This window comes from Cyprinodon variegatus, unplaced genomic scaffold (assembly GCF_000732505.1).
Source record: "Cyprinodon variegatus isolate N-32 unplaced genomic scaffold, C_variegatus-1.0 Scaffold1577, whole genome shotgun sequence".
Taxonomy (NCBI): domain Eukaryota; kingdom Metazoa; phylum Chordata; class Actinopteri; order Cyprinodontiformes; family Cyprinodontidae; genus Cyprinodon; species Cyprinodon variegatus.
Genome location: NW_015152030.1, coordinates 12,547 through 35,422, shown reverse-complemented (window position 1 = coordinate 35,422; position 22,876 = coordinate 12,547). Strand labels below are relative to the sequence as shown.

The 22,876-nt window shown below is 38.0% G+C and overlaps 2 protein-coding genes across 2 annotated transcripts; one reads left to right on the top strand and one right to left on the bottom strand.

The window, feature by feature from the left end:
• Positions 1-499: 499 nt before the first annotated feature.
• Positions 500-18,118, top strand: LOC107103960. Its single transcript, XM_015403836.1, has 5 exons — positions 500-923; positions 10,185-10,281; positions 15,383-15,536; positions 15,629-15,771; positions 17,605-18,118. Coding segments are annotated over exons 1-5 (723 nt in total). The 5' UTR covers positions 500-596; the 3' UTR covers positions 17,607-18,118.
• Positions 18,119-19,992: 1,874 nt separating this feature from the next.
• LOC107103963 (cocaine- and amphetamine-regulated transcript protein-like) lies at positions 19,993-21,282 on the bottom strand. Its single transcript, XM_015403838.1, has 3 exons — positions 21,151-21,282; positions 20,294-20,377; positions 19,993-20,100 (listed from the first exon to the last, which is right to left on the bottom strand). Exons 1-3 carry the CDS (start codon positions 21,280-21,282, stop codon positions 19,993-19,995), a joined length of 324 nt encoding a protein of 107 aa, XP_015259324.1.
• Positions 21,283-22,876: the final 1,594 nt, after the last annotated feature.

Sequence of the window (22,876 nt, the reverse complement as noted above, 5' to 3'; positions counted from 1 at the left end):
TGGTTGGCAGTGTTGTGCAGCCGCTGGCTGCAGTTCAGGAAACACTGAGAGCTGCAGCGCCATGCCTCTGTTTCTGTTCGTCTCTAAGTTTCATTTCTTCCTCTGGAATGTGATGCAGAGTTCATGCAGGTTCAAGGCCTGAACGAGTGGGAAATAGAAACAGAAAGCGTCAGTGTCCTGTGTACACATACCCGAGTCACCCCCCCAAACACACACACATACACCCCCACACACACACCCCCACACACACATACACACCCATGTACAAACACCCACAAGCAAAGCTTTTTTGTGTGTGTATATCTAATGCTGATGTTGTAAGTTTACCGCTGAAAACTGTTTCCCCTCTGGGGTTGATAACACGCAGGGGCGGGAAAAGGGTGAGGTTTTGGGGTGCGGCACTGAATGGGGGCAGGAGCCGGTGAGGCGGGGGCAGGACAAGAGGTGTTTTCCTCTTGTCCCCCAGTGTGAGAGCTCCTCCCTGTCCTGTCCTTGCCTGCTCTGAAGGGAAACTCCAGCTCAGTCAGACCTGAGGGACTCAAAGAGAGCAGCTGTTGATCCTCGTCTTCTCTACCTCCTGTCTCAGGTGTGCACTCATGGAAACCCAGTCAAAAAAATCCAACAAAGTCCAGAAAGTGGTGATTGGGCTGCTGACCATCTGGTCCCTCATCGCCATCATCATCTTGGTGGTGTGGGCTACATCACCAGACCTGAAGGGCTCAGCCCAGTGCCGCAGAGAGCTGAAGGAGATGACAGAGAAGCTGGAGGGGGCCAAGGTGGTGCATGGCAAAGACAAGGCAGCCCTGGAGGAGAAGGTGCTGGAGGCCAGGGAGGAGAAGGACAAATTGAAAAGGGAGATCCTGCTGCTGCTGGGACACCTTAACGCCACCAATGCCACGCTGGAAGCGTGCCAGCAGAAAAATGTAAGTGCTGATTTACTTCAATCTGTCAAAACGCAGAAACAAACACTCCAATTTGGATGAAATAGGAATTATTACTACTACCTCAGAGCTGTGTTAAACCTAAGCACAATCTTAAGTTCCAGTTTTCATTTCTTTACATTGTCTTTATATTTATTTAAAGCAGTGAAGCTTTCTAGTAATCTTGAAAATCGGTCTTAATACTTGGCTGGATTTTCTTAAAGACATTGACTCTTTTATTTAGACTATTTCTCCTTATCATTTATATTTAATTCAGCATCCCGGACATTTTTGATTAGGTTGTTGGTCCTTTTCTTTCACACATACAAACAGTGTAAAAGCAGATAAACAAGAAAATATCAGATTTTTACCTCCATTATAAAGCAGTATGTTTTTATGCCTCGTCTCTTTTGGAAAACAGTTTTTTTTCCCCAAAGTCTGAATCAACAGCATAATTTGTACAATAACATTTAGAATGGCCTTTGCTTATATATATATAGTGCCATTTATATGACACTTTGAAAAAGAAAAAAGAAAGGTGTTGTCCATGGCCATATAGATAGCTGTTTGAACCACAGACTCTACTGACATCAAGGGTTACATTAGAGTTCCATCAACCTCAAGTTGCTTTTTCTGTAAGTCATATTAGTAGAAGCACAATTCAAAGTGCTGTACATGAAAAGAGCAAAAAAAAAAAAGAAAGCACAGAGAACAGTATATCACAATGCCATAAAATGTTAGAGATAAAACTATACATAAATCTAAGGAATTGAAGCACCTCAGAGTGAAGGGATGAGACATTCTGCTGTATATTAATGTCATGCTAGGCCATGCAGAGGCTCTGTCTGCACTGATGTAAATGGAATGTACCTCAGCAAGTTTTGCATTTTTACCCAATTGCAGTGAAAAACCAATGCTACAATCCTTACTGCTGACTTTTTTCTTTCATTTATTAGGTTTAAATGGATGGAGCCACAATTATTGCAAATGTAATAAATCAAGTACCAGTTGATTAAAAACAGGTATAAATGTTAATAATTTCTGCTCCATTTAGATGGATGATCAACTTTTAGGTTTCGCTTTTGTTTGTTTTTTGGCAGTCGGTATTTTTGCCTGAGGTGCACTGATTTCCTCCTGATATAAAGTTCATTGAAACTTGTGGTTTTGGTTGCCAAACAACCAACAGAATTGCAATACTTTCCTTCTACATCCTGAGCTCTTTCTATCAACCTAAAGTCTGGTTTAGACAAACAAGGTAAAAGCAAGGTAACTGAGTACTTGAACTAGACAGGGCCAAACATATAAACTAAATGAGGTGTGAAATTAAAGTAGTAAAGCAATGGCTTAGATAAAGAAACTTTCTGGATTATGACATTAGCTTGACTAGAAGCAAATGTACTCATAGTTGTCATACTGTACTTCAAGGTATAGAGCAGAAAAAGTACCAGTGTTTTGTAGTTTTATTTTTTAATAGTACTGAGGTAAATATAACTATTTATGTACTAGGAGTCCTTTAAAATCACTTACCTTGGGGTGTTGCTATGGTGTGGTAGTAGAGTGCATGACCCTTATATTGGCTATCGCAAGTTTGAGGCTGTCAACCCCCTCTCTTGTAATCCTCTTTCCTATATGCTGATGAAGATTCTCAGTCATCCAGGTCATAGTCATTCTGTAAAAGTTCAAAAAATCCTCTGGACTTGGTTTCCAAAGTTTGAAGATGTTTCGCCACCTCTCCAGGAAGCTTTCGCAATTCAAATGTCTGAATCCTCTTTCCTAATATAATAAAATAAAGGCTACTAAAAAGCCTGTTTTTTATTAATTCAATAACATTTTTCAAGAAACTGTTCCTTCTGGTCGGTCTGAGAGGGGTTAGGAGCTTTTATTTGATGCCTGTCATTCATAAGTCCTTTTATACTAGTCTTGAGGGGTAGAAGGAGAAAGGCTGTCCTCTCTGATACTCATATGACAGCAAAGGTTTGTCTAGATTTGCAAACCTATCTAAAGTAGAGATGTTAGGTAAAATTAGCCTGGTCCACGTTTGGTGAAAGCCAAACACAGCACATGAGCAGAGACACCTAATCTCAGCTGTAAGGCATAGTGGTGGAGGGCTGATCATTGGAGTTTATGGTGCAATCACCAGGAAATATTCCAGCTATGGGGCTTACCAGGAACTGCTCTGCATACCAGAGTAAATCATCATTCCATCAACATGATTTCTGAAGCTCAGTCCGAACTGGGTCATGTTGTAGGAAAAATTCAAAGTGTCAATTGAGCTCCTTTTTGTGTGCTCTGCCTAAAGCATTCGCTCAGGCGGATTTACACCTGCTAGGCCAAGCTTTGAGAATGAAGCCATTGAATTTTAGGTCTTGGTAGGGTTATTTTGGTGGCTGCATCTGTTGGTAGTACTGCTAGTCTCTTACTTCTTACAAATGGTGTTTGACTGGCATGACAGTTAGGAATGCTCTGTGTAGTGAGAACAGGGCTGATCAGAACAGATCGGGTGATTGTTATGCTGTGACTGTTCTCATTTCTGCAGAAATCATTAAGATGCCTATTGAATGACAATCGTCAATCACTTTGCATACTAAGCTGCTTTAACCTAAGGTTAAACTTTTTCTACAAGCAGGTGAATGACTGATAAAGTCAGACATTGAAGGACATTTGCTGCCAAATGTGTTTCTACAAGCTGGATAATAAACCTGCTGTGATATGAAAACCCTGAAATAGAGTCTATTTACTACTTAGTCTCAATGGTTTCCATGGTTCTGGAAGTGGTCGCTTGTTTCCCTATAACATTTAATCAGCTGATGTGAATCTACTACAGCTTTGTCTCATAAGACAAACTTGATTATTTCAGTGCCTCATGTTGTTATTGTGAAGAAGAAATGTGTTTGCAGCTCAGTTTTCCCACAATCGAGGAGCAGCAACTTCCAACATATGACAGTCTGATCAGCAGAAACTGATCTTCCACCTAACTAGCATTGGGTTGCACCGTTTTGACTAATGTGAGAATGAAGCAACAAAAGCTTTGATCTATTCATTTATTTATGGTGGTCTTTCAGCTCTTTTTTTCACTCTTTAAGGTTTGTTTTGAGTGTTTTAGATTGATGTTTAATCCAAACTCTTTCTATCCAACTGTGAAGAAACGTCTCAGTGCTGATTTGTGATGCTCTGAGAGCCTCAACAAATTGTATTCAAATGAACCCTTCAAATGAATGTGACACAACTGGTTTCAATTTAAAGATCGATTTGCTGCCAATGCATCTATTTTTCTCAACCTAACTGGTAAAATGAAAACCATACTCCTCTGGAAGCAGTGTTTAAAGCAGATAATTATAAATCAGATCTGCAGAAACAGTAAGTAGGTTCATCAGCTTTCTGCATATTTCAGAGTTGTGATAGAAACCACGCAGGACGTCCCACTCCCTGTTTTTTCCACCACTGGGAGACTCCATTTTCCCTCTTGTTCTTGGACTTTCTGCTCCCAGCTTTTCCAGCTACAGATCCTCTGAAGAGTTGGCTGGAAAAAGTGAGTGCTTGCCTCCTGCTTTTGTGGTTCTTAGTGAGTCACTCCTCTTCTTCCTCCTTTTCTTCACCTCTTCCTTACTGCTAAGTTTTTCCCTCTCAGGCTTCTCCCCTCCCACTAATCTAGTAAAATATTTCAGGATTTGGAAAACCTCAAGCACTGTTGCCAGCATTACTGTGGATTCTGGATAAACATGAATATTTTTGAAAGAGAATATATTAAATTAATGAAAACACTGAAGAGTAATGCTACGTTTTTCTGTACTTCAGCTTAAAATATTCTTGATATTTGTGTGGTTGAAAAGTCAAAGCTGGATCTGAAAGTCTCTGCAGATTCAACAAGCCACAGATGAGAATGTTCAAAGTCAGATAAACTGATTCTCATTCAAACAGAACCATTGGAGCTCTAATGTCCCTGCAGGGGTTGGCCTCTGACAAACCTAAAGCTGCTTTTATAAAGTTATTAACACATCCATTTATAAATAATAATTTGGAAAAGGATTTGCTCCTTGCTAATTTCTTATTCCCATCTTGTAACAGAAAGGCTCCAGTGTTGAAATTAGTTTAAATAAGATAGTATGAAGAACATTTTAAAAAATATTTTTAAAATTATGATTAACTAAATTAAGAGAAAAAAACCTTTCTAAATTAACCTGCATGATCCAACCATCCATCCGTCTTCTCTCACTTATACCATCAAGATTGTGGTGGAGCCGGTGCCGATCTCTGGCAGTCTATTGGCGAGAAGTGTGTACACCTTGGACAGGTCACCATTCTGTCAATGGGCAACACAGAGACACACAACCATGCACATGTAGACACACCTAAGGACAACTTAGATTAACCAATTTATCTAACACATGTTTTTGGACTGTGGGAGGAAGCCAGAGTGCCCCGAGAGAACCCACTCATGCATGAAGAGAACATGCAAACTCCATGCAGGGAATCAAAATCAGAACTTTCTTGCTGCAGGTCAACAGTGCTACAAACTGTACCACCATGCTGCACTAACTTGCATCACTGTATGAAAAAACAACAATAAAATGAACTGTACTACAAAACATGCAGACCAAAAAATTATAGAGATCTGAAAATCAATTTTTGATCTAAAACTCATATATGTTCTTAAAAATGAGAAGCACTATAAGAGTTAAAGATTCAAAAATCTCCAGAGTCATAAAAGTTTATACATTTTTTTTGAGAAGTTATATTTGTCTTCTTTGAAGCTTGTTAAAAACTTTCCTAAATATCTAAAAGTTAAAACTTTAGTTTTTCTTAATTTTTCACCTGCAGCAGCTGCTAATGTCTGTTCATCTGTGTGTGGTCATCTAAAAGGAATTTGAATGTTTTTGTTTATTGTTTAAAGCTGCTTTTATGGATAAAACAGTAAGAATCAGCTTGGAACCAGACAGTCAAGATGTCAGTGGCTCTTCATCCCTCTGTAGTTGGTGACGTTGATTTATTAAGTACATTTTTTCTTAAATAAAGTTATATTATTATTTCATTTTATACCCATCAGCGCATTCATCTTTCCTGAGAAAAAAGGACAACATTGATTCACATCAGTGAAGCACAAAAAACATCACAATCAGGGTTCTACTTCCTGAGAGCTTCCTGTGATCACAATCAACCTGCATCATGTAGTTGAAGTTGTTGAGCTCATCATTTATCAGCTTTATGAAATGCTTTGTTGAGGAGGTGAGTGATCCGTCACCATCAGCACTGCCCCCTTTATTGGCTCAGCTGTTAAATATTTAGACTGGGTGAGACATTTGAAGCCACAGTTGGACCTGCAGAAGAAAGGGACACACTTACATGTTTTGCTTTATAATAATCCAAAATATTTGCTTGGAGTTGTATGTTTGGCCTCAATTTTGTCATGTCAGTTTTCTCCACATATGCTCATCTGTGCCTTAATGTCTATAGACCTTCAATTAAAAATACTGATTATTATTTGTCCTACTTTGGGTCAAAGTGTTGATTAAAGCCGAGCATAAACCACAGGGCGTGTATCAGTTAGTTAGGGCGACCCAGCTGTGGTTTGTGAACAGCTACTGTTTGCAGACATTGGCAGCAAAGTGGAGCTTCCTTTACTTCACTTCCTGCTGAGCTTCGATATAAACCGGATGCATGAAGGATGTGAAACATAATGTGTTTTGGTGCATGCAAACACGTTGCTTGTAAGGTGAAAATGAGCCAATATTAAGCTTTATATGAAGTTTATTCACACGATTTTTTGTTATAGTCAGATTTTTTCTTCTTCTTTATTTAACTAGGTAAAACCCGATTTAGATCCACATCTAATGTGGATAAGGAACCTGGGAATAAAACCTGGATATCTTGTAACTTAAAAGTAAAATAAATTAAACAATATGCACAAGTGTAAAGCAAACTATAAAACAGTTTAAAAACGACAAAGATTAAATTAATACTATTGCTTGTCTTTAATAGTAGCTCAAAATAAATCTTTTGAATTAAAATGCGACATCAGAAGTTCAGACTGGACCTGATTCCATGTTACAGGAGCCATAAGACTGAATACCTGCTTTGCTTTTTCTGTTTGAAACTGGATCCTGCAAAATAAAGATGTTGTTAGAGCGTTAAGAATAGGTGGTAATAGAATGATATAGGAGAGACCGACTGAAGCCAATCCGAGTGGAGTTTTATAAATCAGGATCATCAAGTGATGTCCGTAAGTTTAAAGGAGACCATTAGCTTTTGCACACAATTCACAATAATGTGAAAGATGTATATCACCTGTTACAAACCTCACAGCACAGTGATAAAAACTGTTAAGGATTGAATATATTTGGTTGAAGCATTCATTCATAAAAGGTCTGCATAATCCAGGAGGTTAAAAGGTTTCCGATACCATTTTTTTTATTGTTTTACTTGATTTGACAGAAAAGCAGAAACCTTTGGAATCAGGAAATCCATCCTTCATTCTCAGTGCACTTAACAAACTTGCCATGTGCTTTTTTAAAGGAAAGCAATCTTTAGAATATATTTGATGAGAATAATCATAGGACTTAACACCTTAGGCAGATCAGATTATTATAAAGGTTGTAATCATTTTAAGCAACCAGGATCTCGGCTGTCATAGTGAGCAAAATATAGAGTTAGCATGACCAGCATCGGTGTTTGCATCTAAAACCTGCTTTTATCTTAATTGGATCACAGGAAAACACCTCCCTTAGATGCTGAAGAGTTCAAATCTATGTTGAATAATCTGAAATAGTGTTTATTAACCTAGCTATTTAGAGATAAAAATCAGTTAATACAGAGCTTTACTTTATGGTTTTAATAAAGTAAAACTGCTTAGTAGATAAAGGGAGTGATGTCCGGGCAATTCACTAACACAAACCTAAAAAGAAAGAAATTCTCATTTACCAATTTCCCTTCTATGTCTATCAGGAACTATAGGAACTTACTGTATACTAACCTTTAAAAGGATGCTTGATACAATCAATACTTTTAGTTTTAAAGATATTTCTCCTTGTACGATGACTGAGATAAAATATAGAAAAAAATTTTAATCTTTTTTCTGTCTGCTGTAAGCTGTCTACAAATCCACTTTGACATCCCTTGTCTGTAGAGTTTCTCACACAGCGACACAAGAAAATACAACTAATCAGAATCACTGATAGTCTCCATAGTTAGGGGCCTCGTCTGATTTTGTTCATTCTAAAGTAAGAAAGGAGGCATTAAGGTTGTTTTTTCGATGAAAGTAGGGTTAACGTTAGTAATGTTAGGCTCAAACACAGATGTAATTGCATGTCAAACTGACCTGTTCTGGCAAACGCAACATGCATAATGCTGAAGGTCTTTTTTCCATAAAGATGTAAACACTTGTTCCCCCCTAACACCCCCCCCCCCCAAAAAAAAAAAATAACAGAGAATAGTTGCCCTCATTTCAACTTATTCATTGAATAACAACAACGACAATGTTTTCATCTAAACTTATAAATTCTCCCTCAGTTCCTTAACACTGTGAGAGCTTCTAATATTCCCTCATCTGTGCGACTGCTGGCCGCAAACCCAGAAAAAGCTGTTTTATTCATAAAGAATGAACATCACCTGCAGATAAAAATACAGTTTTTAAAATCACATTGACTTTATACATATAAACAACAGTTTTCAGGGATTTACACAATAATTTGGGTTACTATTTCTCTGCACTGTGATCCTGTGCAGAAGGTTAAAAAAACAGGGGGACCATCAAACATTTATTGGGGTGGATGTTTTTATTGGAGTAATGATGCTGCTTTGAACTGGTTCAGCTGCAAAACCCCCATGAGTTACTCGCTGGCTTCCTGCAGAAGAGTCAACCCCTGCAACCTCCAGCAGAACCAGGCTGTCATCAACCCCCAAGCTTTAAATCTCAGCAATCTTCCAAATACTTTAATAAATATATGAATTTTGCATCAGGCTGTTGTTTCTTTAACAGTAAAGATCTTCACTGTTTGTATTACATACATAAAATGGTGTTTCTCACTTTCAAAGCCCTCTATCTTAGTTATAGAGGGAACAATCATAAGCCTTAACTTCTTGATTAGCTTCTTAGAAACCAAACTGTTTGGATTGTTACATCTATGCCTGGCAAATAACAATGGGTCTTCAGATGTGGGAGAGCAGTTTAGACTGTAGATGGTTCTGCTTTTACAGATGATGCAATAAGAAAGTATGACTCTGCCATGGTAGTCTGAACATGTTCAGTTATTAAGTAAAGAAGGCATTTATCTGCATTTGTCTGTGTATAATTTCTGTCATCTGGCTCATGGCAACCACTAAACAGGTTGCCATGAGCCAGATGGCAACCACTAAACATTTGCACTGTTAATGTAACTCCTGAGATTAATTAAATAAACTTTCTTGGTGAAAAGCATGAGATTAAGTTCAGAAAGGACAATTTAGTCATTTAAAAACATTCATTCATTTCATATTTCTATCTTCCTGCAGATTTAAAGCTTACAGTATAAGATCAGTACACAAATGCAGCAAGAGACGAGGCTGATCTCTATTGCATATGACACTATATAATAATGTTAAAACCTTCAGAAACAAAGTAAAGCAATGGTATCAGGAGTGAGTTATGGCAACTACAGGAAATGTCTACAAAAGCCTTCTTCTTTAGCTTTTTTACAAACTGAGTATTTGGGGTCAGATATGATTTGGTATATTTGGCAAAGAAAAAAAACCCTGAAGAGTAGCCTCAGAGCATTATGCAGCCAATACTATGCAACACAACGGGTGTTCAACTGAAAGCTTTTAAGCAGACACCTTTTTTAGGAACATTGGGCCAAATGTCATGTCATCAGAATATAACAGTATTCTAAAGGGTTTTAGGAAATTTAAGCCAGGTTACATGTTCTTTTGAAAGCCTGCTGCATGATCCAGGCATGCTGGGTATAAAGGAACTTGCTGTTACATGCAGAACACAACTGGAACTTGTTGAAATTCTGGGTCTATATGACCTTTTGTTTTGTTTTTTTGCCTTTTTTTTTTAAAGAGACTGTTAAAAACTGTTATTTTCCTCCGTTTTACTCTATGTTGTATTTTTGTTTGTTTTCCAAAAGAGGAAACCCTTGTAACAAACTGTTAATGCAGTTTGTTAAAGTTTGTTATCTTTAGTAGCAACTCACATTTATCATAGCATCATCATGACTTTGTTTTTATTCTTCATTGCTTCCTATAATATGTTTTTTCCTCCTTTTGGGGTGTGTTTGTTTTGTCCTGCAGATCATGCTAGCTGAAAACATCAGTGCTCTGCAGGAGGACGTCAGGCTGCTGCAGCAGAGTGAAGCGAACCTCACAGAGGAGCTAAACCTGCAGAAAGGTAAAACTGTAGGAAAAACTCCATCACTTCCATGAAAGGAGACTTTCTCCACTGGTATTCATAGCTGCGTCTCCCGGCCCCCCAGTTACCATGGTGACCAGTGAGTCAGAGTAAATAAATATGAACCAACTGGATGGCTTAATAGAAGAGTGTGTTTAAAGTCTCTTTTTGAGTCATGTAATCAAAACATGAACATAAATCGAACCATTTGAGCTAAAAATATAAATCCCAGAGACCCAGATGGTTCATGTGTTCAGTCTGAGTTGCCAGAAAAGAAACCTAAATCTGTTTAAGAGAAAAGACTAAATTAATCAAGAAGCAGGACAATTAGAGATAATTATTGTACCCTAAAAGCTACTGTAAAAGCTTTAACTATCCAACTTTATTTGAGAAGCACTTTTAAAACGAAACAGCTAATCAAAGTGTAGTGCAGAAGAATAAATCCAAACTTCACAGATAAAATACAAAGATGCTCAAATGGGTGAAAGCAACATTTACACGATCAAAGCAATTATAGCAATGAGAAGGATCAGTCCATAAAAGCTGGTTATTTACTGTCAACCCAGATAATAATATTATATTCTTTAAATTAGCCGTAGTATTTTGCAAAATATGCATTTCTCATATTATATCTAGAGGGCTTTTCACCAACAAGCTCAGGATGTTTGGAATGTATCCGTTGAGGAGACTAGAGCAGAAGAATCTGGTTGGGAAATCTCAGGGTTGTAGGTTTATGTTGTGGTTCTTTTGGTGTTTTCACACTCTGACCTTCAGGAAACATTGGAAAGTTTGAATGCCAGAATGATACTCACCTTCTAAAAGCATGAAACTGTGGTTCTGGTTCAGAAGAGGCTGGAACATTTCTTAGAGCAATTTGTTAACAAAACCATACCGTTGGCCTCTAAACAATACTCTCTGATCCTAAAAATAAATTTGAAATTTGAGGTGGTTTGGACTTCAAGATTTCTTTCTGTGATGATCCTTCCAGAAAACACACACCTGGGATGAGCATTAAATCCTTAAACCATGAACAACCAGAACTTTCAGAAGGATTCTACACCTTTTGAAGCCATTAAATGCATCAAGAATCCTTATAAGCTGGAAGTTCTGTGGAGATAGGGGTGATTTTTATACTTTAGTGATTCAGGCATGAAGAACTGAATGTGTTCAGTGAGATTGTACTCTCCTGTTCTATTCAACTTATGAACTGTGATCAAAGTTGCCTGTGTCTGAATGTGACTCCAGGCCGCTGTGACTGGATCTATTCACCCTGTTTCAGCTCCAGAGCTGTTGTTTCTGCAGGTTTCTGGTTCAAACCTGCTGCAGTCCAGGAAGCTGTTCCCCGGTCAGTCAGCTGGACTCGGTCAGCACTGTGGAATGTGGGTTTCCCTGTGATGAAGCTAGCCTCGCAGGAACTTGCTAAGGCCTCAGAGGGAGCGGTCCAACACCACAGTGCCACATGTCACAGAATCCAAACTGGGTTTTCATGCCGCTGTGATCCACCCCTCTTTCCTTACTCTTCTTTTAGGTTTCTGAGGTCACTTCATGTCAGAGTGGAAAAAATCTAGTTCTAACAAACTCCCATTAGCTCACCTAAAGCTGTTTTCTTAAATCCCCTTGTATGTTTAATTTATACATGTAGATGAATTCATCACCTCCTGCTGCTCAGCTTCTGGATGAGTTCGCTCTGTGAACACCTGTGATCAAAGGTTTCACAGAATAATATTTACTAGAGTTTTAAAAATCAGAGGTTAAAGTGTGAGAAAATAATACAAGATTGTTTTTATTTCACAACATCATTCATTTTATGTCAGGGTCTTCATGCTGAGGTTCTGAATGTTAAATAAAATATCCCTCTGGATGCTTCTTTGTTAGCTCTAGGTTCTTCTACAAAGGGATATCCGAAGCTACAGTTCTAAAGACGATTTACGAGAACAAGTGGATAGGTTCCATCTTTTATTAGGATTTGATATAAACCTTTCATGAGAAAAATCCCAATTTCTAAATTGAGAAATATCAGCCTGCTGCCATCAACACCTTTGTTTATAGATGTTGAAGCTGGGCCTGTTTTTCAGTGTAGTCCTGTTTCTCTGACTGTGACTGGCTGTTGCTACAAGCATACTTAGTGTGAGGGATTGCCTTCAAGTCAATGAGTCCAATCAACTGGTTTTCCTTAGATAGAAAACTTTGAATCAATTTGACTGTATGATCTGTTGAACTATAAAGTGCCTTGAGATGACATGTGTTGTGAATTGGCACTACATAAATAAACTGAATTTAATTGAATTGAATAGGCTAACTGTAAACTGTCTGATTTTAGTTCAGGATTTCCTGTCTTAAGAGCTTTTAGTTGTACCATATTGTAGACTTTTATTGATAAAGCAGCATTTGCTTGTTTACTCTTTAAGAATGTTTATGCGTAATAGATTTTAAAGATGGCATGTTACGTTTTCAATCAGTACTGATAAAAAAGGATACAAAGCATTAAAGAGTTTCTGCACTGTCTGATGAAATTTAAAAACAGATGGTTTTGTTGTAATTTGCTGTATGACTAATGTCCTCCAGGAGCAGTTTAGAAGTTTTGTGGAAGTGGGAACAGATTCTTAATAAACGTGGTATCCTGCCTGCTGCGTTTGGAGGGAAGTGATAAATTCCTGTAAAGTAGAGATATGAAAGGAACATTGTGTTTAGGAATTAATCTCTGCTTTATGTGAACCCATCAGTCTGGGAGAATGGAGTCATACAGTTTATACACAAACACAAGGCAAGACATCCAGACAGAGTTAAGTTTAAAGAACCTTATATTTGAGTTTAGTTCAGTTTTAAGTTCTGAATTAACACCTCAAACTGCTAACAGAATCTATGCTGCTTCAGAACCACATGAGCCGGTCAGCACTTAGGAACTTAGTGATCTCACCAATTCTGAAAGTGACCCAGAATCTGCACAAATACATGAAAAAAAAAAAAACTCCAGCCAAAGCAGTGAAAACATGCACCCTGGCAGGATGCATCATTTCTGACATAACTGGTGATAACTGCAAATCGAATCATATAAGTAAAAGCATCGGCAGACGTAAAGACTGAACTGATGAGCAGATAAAAACTGATCCAGGATCAGTTAGTTACAGTTGCTGTATTGGATAACTCTCAGTCAAACAAAGCAGGACCTCTTATGTGTTTAGTTACAGAAAAATTCTCAAAATTCATGTGAAAAAAAATAGTTTGGGTTTTAACTCTTTTAAGAACATTACATGACTTTATATAATCTGATGTTTCTGATAATAAAGTGGAACCCAGTTCTACTTAATACCTAAAGAACCAGATCGATATCATATTCTTAAGGTTAGACTTACTTAGACTTAGACAACTTTTATTGTCTTTTTTTTATAGTTAGTTCTAGGCAAGGCAAGGCAAGGCAAGGCAAGGCACATTTATTTGTATAGCACAATTCAGTACAAAGACAATGCAAAGTGCTTTACATGATTAAAATACAGGAAGATAAAACAGAATCAAAGCAAGTAGGAACAAAAAAAATCATGTCAATATTAAGGATGTTAATGTCTCAGTATTGATCTCATAAGTAAAATTAGAATAATAACTGATGGGTGTTTCAATGTTTTTGTTTTTCTTTATAGGTTAGGTGGGGTGGGGGGTGGCCATGTGTTTGGTTCTGTGACAGTGTTGATTGCTTGGTGTTTAACTAAAGCAGAGAAGAAATGCCAGCTGTTGTTTTGTCAAAAGGAAGAAAAATACATAAAGTATAAAATATTAGTTATTAGCAAACACAGTAGTGTTAATATTGGATATCCAAACTGACCTCAGAGATTTTTATATGATTTGAACCCTAAATTTCATACATAGAATACCTAAAGCAACATTTAACCACTACTTCAAGTTACATGATGGTCAAGATTTCCCTTACTGTAGAAAATGAATTGCATTGAGCTATAAAATTTGCATGCCTTGCTCATTATGCACAAACATGATGCAAAAAGCAAGGCTGATGCAGGACCCTGTGCCAACTTGACATCATTGAGGCCCTGCTCTTTGATATTCAGTGGTTGGACAGAATGCACTGCCCATGCAATGGCTCTGTTAACAATAGGAAGGAGAGATCATTTAAATAGAAAGAAACCATCCAAATAACCTGGTTGAGTATAAATGACCATCTGACTGAGCTTAGAAGGAAACCTTAGCACCTATCAGGGAACTCTCTCTAAAAAGTGAGGACCTATTGGCAGTTACTGCAATTTTAACAGGAACTATAGGCTTTCATCTATAAAAAACAAGAATCAACTTTACAGCAACAACTCATCCAGATAGGTTTAGTCATGATAACTGTTTCTTGGTTGCAGCTGCAATTTTGACTGTTACGGTTACAGAAAAGGGATGTTGCATTATGGGCCTGGCATCCGCACTGTGTTGGTAGATCAGACAGTACTGAGTCCGTCTAGCTGGCCAGGATAGTGACTTTCTCCTCTACAGATCCAGGAACCTTGGAAGAATGCATGAAATCATAAATGTTTTCATGTGCATGATAATAGTTCAAAACTCTGGCTTTGGACTAAAAAAAACAACAACTAAGAAATAGTTGGTCTTACCTGATTCAAAAGCATCCAGTGGTTCCTTAGATGTTCAAAATAAGGACTTTCAAAATGAGAGCAACCAAGCCACTTACCTTGAAAGTAAGATGAACTGATTTGTGAAATCACAAAAAAAAAATTTGAATTTTACATGGTATCAATCTGGCTGTTTTATATATATATAAATTTATATACAGTTATCATTTTTTTCTAAAATTTTATATCGAGCAGCCTATTTCACATTGTGTGTCACTTTAATACCCAAAGGTTTCTGTTAAAACTAAGGGAAAGTGAAAAAAGGGAAAGTTCAATATTTAGAGTCAGCTATTAGCTGTTTCTGAGAGTTTATATTTGACTGTTGGAACCACTAGCACTTATCAGAATGCAGCCACTGATCTCAAAGATATAGGGAAGGTGTCATTTCTTTATCCTGCTGGTTTCATAACGGAAAAATGTGATGCAAAATGTCTGCTTGTGTGTTCCTGGTATTAACTACTCTTTTTCTTGTGTATCCTCAGAGAAGGTTGAGGTCTTGGAGCTGAACCTGACCCGTGCTGTCCATCAGACAGAGTCCTGTTATAGCCTGAAGGCGGCAGCTGAAAGCCAGATGTTAGCAGCTCAGAGTCAGACCAAAGCCTGCAATGTAGAACAGCAGTACGTGAAGCTACAGCTGTGAGTCCACTCTTCATTCAGCAGCTTCCAGTTTCAAACCATTGCTGGTTGAGGCTTTTGCTCTGATTTGGTTTCTATTTGTGTTCCAACAGTGAGAAGTGTAAAGCTGCTCAATCCGAAGCTCCGCAGGGGAACAAACAAGTAGAACCCATTGAGTCATCACCTTCCAACGCTCCCCTCACTGGTATTCCTGCACTGATGCTACTTATTTGTGCAGCTCTGCATCTGCTAACTTGTAAGTACCAGATGTGTTATAATCCCACATGCATGATGCTAAATCACTCCTGGAGGCTCAAACACATCAGAATGCATCACAAATTCACCTCTTCCTGGATTTTAGATGAACATTGATAGATTGATTGATTGAATTGATCTCACAGTGGAGAAATTCACTCATTACACCAGCTCAAATGGACAGAAAAGAGAAGAATGTGCCAAAGGTGGAAATAAGGGTGCATGAGATATATACAGTATATACAGTGCATCCACAGATGACAGCTTTTTCTTATTTTTATAGTAGGATTATTATAAAGGATTATTGCACAGGGTGTTTAAATGGGTATTTCTGTGGATTGATATTTGAATTTATATATATACAGTTATTGCACTAGGTGGGAACATGGAATATATGAATGATAATGAATGAATATGAATTTAATGTTTTAAGAGCAAATTAATATTACAGCCATATGACAGCTTTTAGCAAATATGATACTGTAGGGAGCTTTGATGTTCATCAGATTAAAGCAGGATTTGAAGAGTTAGAGCCCCATCTGGTGGATGAATGATCTCACTGCATCAATTTACAAAATCCCTTATAAAGTCAGTCCTGGTCTAAATCAAAGGTTCCCAAACTATTTAGCTTCTGACCCTTAAAATTATACCAAAGTCAACTCATGACCCAAATTATTGGTTCAGCGCAAATATTTCCTCACAATCAAATAACCATGGGGGTAAGGGGTGGTGGTAGCCCAACATTTTCTGCGTTTGAAACATTTTTTTAAAGGGAGGAAAAATCTAAATGGCAAAAGTTATTTTAGAAGATAAGATTTCACACACTGACTACTTGATTGTGTAGAGAGTTTTAATCAGCTGCTTCGATCAGACTTCCTACAGCTGAAGGACATTTTTGCTGGATTATGAAACCCCTCTTATTGCCAACTCCTCATCACCTCATTTGGTGGAATATTTCCTAATTCTAAAGCTTTGGTTAAAGCAGCTACTGTAATTCTAGGCTCTTATGTGGTGGCAGGGCATTAAGCATTGAGCAGAGCAAGCTGTGAGACTGTTTTTGTCACCTCAAAGAAGTGTCACTTAGGATATGTGGATTCTCTGTTCAGTTTGTTCAGACTGAATATAAATTGAATAAACTAAATGTTTTAAATGCTTAATTATTTAAAAACAAATCAACCTGATCGTTAAAAGTAATGTGTTCCAGGCCCAATGCATTCCTGTCACTCTAGTCCTCAGAAATTATCCTAGTTTGATTGCAACTCTTTCATAAAAAATAAAAAAACAAAAACAAAAAAACTTTAAACCTTTATGCCTGAATTTTTATATAAAGGTTCCCTGGTGAATGTGTAAAAACTGGTGCTGGGGGTAAGATTCCTGACCATGAGTCTAAAATATAAATCTCATTCTAAAGCCACTTTACTTTACACCTGTGTCTTTCCACCAATGCTGGAGATGAATAGCAAATTGTTCCTGGATTTTTGGGTTAAGTTACTCAAATATGTTTATACATAGAGCAGAGTGACTTTAGGTGAAATAAGACCTACATATGATTTAAATCAGGATGATTAATTGAGGACATCAGGACACAACTCACCTTTTCTTCTGCAGATGACACAAACAAAGCCCTTAAAAAGTTTTCTTTCTGCCTATATAGGAACCGGTCACCACTGCTGTGAGCTTTATTTATTCCATGAATGAAAAGCCCACATCTATATGAATAAACTGTTATTCTTGAACCAAAGATTGAATGTGTATCTACTCACTTTGCCTTCATTCTGACAAACATTATAGATTTTATGGTTTAAAAGAATTTTCATTTTTTTTTGCATTTTAGGAGTTTGGTGTGGAGGTGGGTCAGACATACAGCAAGCCCAACGGTTCAGGAGGAGGCCGAGCCTGGACCAACATGACTGCTGTACAAACTTCCTGTCTGCACAACAGGGTCGCCATGGAGACACTGTCACATGATGGATGCTTGGATATTGACTTTGTTTCCTTGCTTTAACTCCACATCTGCAATGCTTGATGTTGGCCTCTCAAAGCTTTGCTCTTCTTCCCATCGCAGCGCCTCAGTTCAGATCAAAGGATCAAAACTGGCAGAACTTTTTACACCATTGCTTTTATTTTCTGTTATGGCTTTAATCAGGCTTAGAGCGACCACAAATGGATTTATTTTTGCTGTCAGTGTCTCCGCTAAATGTCTGTGAGCTTTGTTTTATGGCCACAATTGCTGTTTGAAAGTTTTTATCACTGCAGAAATCTTGCGTCTCAACTTCTAGAGGTTCTCAGATTCTGGTTTGAAATATGGCTCAGGTTGGATGTACTCATTTCAATAAATAAAACCTGAGGAATTTGTAAAAAAAAATATATGTTTTCTTTTTCCAGACAATCAACTAAAGCAAAAACAAATATTTTATTTTTAAAGTCTAACAAGAAGATATAAACCTGGGGTGCCCTCGGGGAGTCTTTAAGGGCTCTAAAGTTCCTGTGCTTCTACAAACCAGACTTCCATTAATGGTTGGTTAATGGGCTGAACTGCATCAGGAATAGTAAAGCAGTGACATCTTTAAAACCTACAGGACTTCCACACTCAAGGACTGCCTTTGGACACCCCTGATGTAAACGGGCATTGACAGGCTGCATTCAGTGTGTCTAACACCTGGTCATCATGTCCAGTCCTTAACGTTTTGGATGACTATAAGAACGTCCTTAGCACAAACGCTGCAGAAGGCTGTTAATCAGGAGGTCTGTGTTTAAGCAGAGAAACACCTAAAACATCGAGGAAATAAGTATACATTTACTTTCCTGTTAGACTAATAGTGCACAAGTCCAGTCCAGTCAAATTTCCCTTCGCCAACATTAAGCAATCTGTATTAAAAAGTAGGAATTTCAGACCCCAGTGTGGTAGATTTTAACCAGAAACAAAAAAGAAAGTTAGAATTACGTCAGAAGTTTTAAGCAACAAGACCAAACCAAATATTCATATACAAAATACAAATAAGCTGCAATTTAAATCAACAGTAGTTAAATTTAACCGTTTTTAGCAGCAGTTTCAAATGTATGAAACATTTAGTCAGTCATACTACCCATTACTGTCTAAAGCCAGGAATTTGTAACTTTACGTGCCTAATCCTGCATAGTAAAGTGCTTTTGTGATTGTTTTAACAATTGCCTTAGTGGCCATAGGAACATTTGAGAAACTGTAATGCCATCACCTCAGGTCACATCATTCTGGCTTCCCAGCTCTAAGGTAAAGAGAACACGGGATAACAGCTGAGTAAAAACCAAACGATTCCTGAGTGTTTAAGGGAGATATCTCAAAGCTGCAGCAGAGGTGCTCAATGGCAGTGCTTTTATTCTGAAAGGATCAGGTTAATTATACCAAACTCCATCTTCGAACTTAAGAGTTTACAGGCGACACCTAAAGGAAGCCGTTTCCCAACAGCTTCCTTTAGGTCCCTCTGCAACATCTTTGACTGGGCCATTAAAGTACCTTTAATGCTTTTTCGAGTGATTCAGACGTTTTTCCCAAACTATTGTATTGAAAAGCCAGCCTAATCTTTTTTGATAGACTTTAAATTTGAATAGCGTAAAAGATTATGCTATTGGTGCCTCTGTCAGTTCAGTTTGTGAAAGACATCAAGTTTTAATCATCCTCTCCTACAGTATAAAATACCTGGTATGATCTGAATCACTGTATTTAGTTTTTCTCCAACTTGAACCGGTGAATTTTAGGCAGACATTATTGCCTAAAGTTACAACTTACCAGCCGAACAAAAACAAACTCCATCTCTGATTATGAACCAGCTCAGTGATACATTTAGCATTCATTAATATCTCTCACACACTAGCCTGCCCCTTACTGAGGTACTATTCATAGACGGAGAGGATATATACAAGAACCAGATTTAAAAATATTTTTTATTTAACACAAGTTTTTTTTCTGAGTTGGAATAGCATCTAAAAAAATACAACAAAACAAAATAAAACTAAACAGTGTAATGTAAACAATGTAAAACAATATATCAGGGTTATTTTACATGGAATCAAGGTGTGACTCTCCAAATATTGACATCCTTTCGAGTCGGAGGTTAGCCATAGTTAATTCAAAGTTGATTCCTTTCCTCATATTAAGCAACTTTTTAAAGCTTATGAATAAAAAAAAAAAGTTATTTCAAAAGAGTATCTTCTGTATGATCTACACAGTGTTTATATCTAAACTCTATACACACTTGAGGACACTAAAGTTGCAGAAGGTTCCTCTGGGACATCCACACAGCTTCCCGATCCTGGCCCCTTTACGCACCGCACACTGCTCCCCTGCATCACACTGCCAGACAGGAAAAAGCAACACAAAACTCACAAAACCATCCAACATCTCAAATGATGCATGAAAACTAAATGGAATGAGAAATGTTTCCTGTGTTATTATGGCAATGAAACATCTGAAGCCCTGTGTTGATCAAATGTAAACCCTAATATTGTTGGGGCTGGATAAAAAAGTCAGGCGAGATGGAGCTTACAGGTGGAAGCCAGCCCAGTTTCTTCTCAGTGGATGGCAGCTGTTTGTTCCTCAGCTTTTCCAGAACTTCCTGCAGGGCTTCGATCTGAGGCAGGAACAGCAACAGACTTCACTGAGTGCTGGAATTCACTTCAACCAGGAATCAGAAACGGAACTTAAATGGCATGGTTATCTAACGTGATAGACACAGACTAAGGATAACTTTCTACATGAGAAAACAGACAGATCTCTTTAGAAACCCCAGATTTCAAAAAGCCCATCTTAAACAAACTGAGTTACTAAAGACAATCTCAGCTCCTAGATCTGAAAATGAGACCTAATATTGCATCTATGTACATCAAACACTGCACCTCAGTAACCAGTCTGAAACGGCTCCAGTTATCAGACGACATTATGTCCTTGGTCGGATCTGGGACAGTGACCAACCGGTACACTGGTTCAGTCACAACCATCTGAAGTGTAATACATGGAGGACTGTGGATATGATGCTAAGCTTACACACACCCCACCCTCCCTACCTTCACCAACAACAGTGTGAATCCTGTGGATCACTTGTGGTTCTAGGAACCACTCAGGGACAGGGATTCAAGATGATCCTCACTCATAAACACTGTTCTGAAGAAGGCCCCGCAGTAATTCCTGTAGAAACTCAGGACCTGCTGGTTATTTTCTACGCGGCAATCAGTCAGTGTGTCCTGGGCTCGTCCATTACCATGTGGTTTGGCTAACACACACAACAGGACAGATCGAAACTACAACAAACCAGTCTATAAAGAGGATCATTAGGGCTTGGCGTTCATCCATTCAGCATTTGTCTGGCTAAAATTGTGCACACAAATAACCGAGGTGTCGACTCACCAGCTCCTTCTCTTCTTCAGTCTTGATGACATCATATTCAGGTGATCGCTCCTCTATCAGCTCATTGCAGCTTCCTAAAGCCACCAGCATCCAGCAAGATGCACTGAGGAGCAGCATCCTGCCGCTGACCATGGTGCTGACGGACTTGGACACGACGGCAATAGGGGTTGAAGGTTGTGAAGTTAGTGGATCTTTTGTCTTTCTGCTGGACATGGGAGGCTGAGCCTCAGTCTGGAGAGTTTATACTGAATATGAGCAGCTCTGACATCACACCGGCAATATTTACTTAGATAACGAGGCAATCAGGCAGCTCACCTTTGAGGTCGGCAGAGGATAGGAGCTCTGCTCCATCAAACAGGAAGTGAGGGGAAGATTTTCACCTTTTGTCCAACGTTAAACATTTTCTGACCTAACTTGTTTTGCTGCCCAGTCCCTTCAGAAACGTTAATATCTAAGTAAAAGCCCAGTTAACCATGATTTATGCTGAACCGACAGCTGTCTACAGAAATCTCTGATTTTAATGCTCAAAGCTGCGGTTGCTCTTCCCTAACATAACTTACAGAACCTATATGCAAAACTGAGAAAAAACTATAGAAAAAAATGAGCCAAACATTAAAATCCACATGAAAAGTTTTCATATGTTGAACTTGGGTCGAGAACATAAACCTTATTCTGGCTTTTTTGGTGTTTGCCCTCCTCTCTCAGGTCTTATTACTACAAATTTCTGAAAAGTTTTATTTAAGACTCTCAGACCTCAATCAATATTAACAAAATAAAAGCCCCAGAAAGACTGTAAATACAGATGCCTGAACAAACTTAGAATATTTCTTTGGCTAAGTTTATAAAAGTCCTCAGAAATAAGACTTTCGAAATGTTTGCTTTAAAAAAAACAAACAATAAAAAAACCACTTAAAAATAGATAAAGCCCTAAGTGTGATCATAGACTGTAATGTATAAAGACATTTTAGAAGTGTGTTTAAAACATCAACCCCTTTACCTCCATGACTTAAACTTAAGACCGTGACAAAAGTGGAGATGATTAAATCTAAGAGTTTATGACTTTGCAGAGACTTTGGTAAACCTGATCTGTTCTGATTATAGCCACAAATCTTTTGACACGTGATAAATGTGCATAAATTGCAAGGAAACAAATCAACATTTTACTAAACTCTTGGAGCCTGAGGTACCCTTGTAAGAATTTAGACAGGATGTTCCTTTATAGTAAGCAGACTGACAGGAAGAGCTGCAGATCATCAGGGTCTCTCTGTGTCACCATTTACGTCAAAGCACCCAATGCTTTAATCTTTGCACGATGAAGTCAACATGCATCAGACAGCAGGAGAATCAATGCTGAGGAAGATCAGCGTGGAGCAGAATTAAGACACAGATTTAACCTAGGTCCTTCAATAAACAGGATTTAATATCCGAATACAATGAAAATGCATGAATCTGTGATACATACACAACTATTTCTCTTCAACAAATGATTTTAGCTTTACTAAAATTTTAATCTAATTTCCTTTCAAAGCCTCATGTAATTTACAATGAAAAAAAAAAAAAGTGTTTAATAACCTTGAACAAAACAACTAACCTATACAATTTCCAAAGATTGTTTTTTCCCCAAATGGGAAGGAGCCAAATGCCAATCATTATCTGGTCGACCTATGTTTGAAAAACCTGTGTTAACCCTCTAATTTCACTGGGAAAGAGCCTATTGCAAACATAC

Excerpts from the sequence above, each read along its gene's own strand:
- LOC107103960 (XM_015403836.1), top strand. The coding sequence starts at position 597 with ATGGAAACCCAGTCAAAAAAATCCAACAAAGTCCAGAAAGTGGTGATT. Across the intron at positions 924-10,184 it reads AAGCGTGCCAGCAGAAAAAT|ATCATGCTAGCTGAAAACAT; the intron begins GTAAGTGCTGAT and ends TTTGTCCTGCAG. Across the intron at positions 10,282-15,382 it reads GGAGCTAAACCTGCAGAAAG|AGAAGGTTGAGGTCTTGGAG; the intron begins GTAAAACTGTAG and ends GTGTATCCTCAG.
- LOC107103963 (XM_015403838.1), bottom strand. The coding sequence starts at position 21,282 with ATGGTCAGCGGCAGGATGCTGCTCCTCAGTGCATCTTGCTGGATGCTG. Across the intron at positions 20,378-21,150 it reads CTGAAGAAGAGAAGGAGCTG|ATCGAAGCCCTGCAGGAAGT; the intron begins GTGAGTCGACAC and ends TTCCTGCCTCAG. Across the intron at positions 20,101-20,293 it reads AACTGGGCTGGCTTCCACCT|TGTGATGCAGGGGAGCAGTG; the intron begins GTAAGCTCCATC and ends CCTGTCTGGCAG.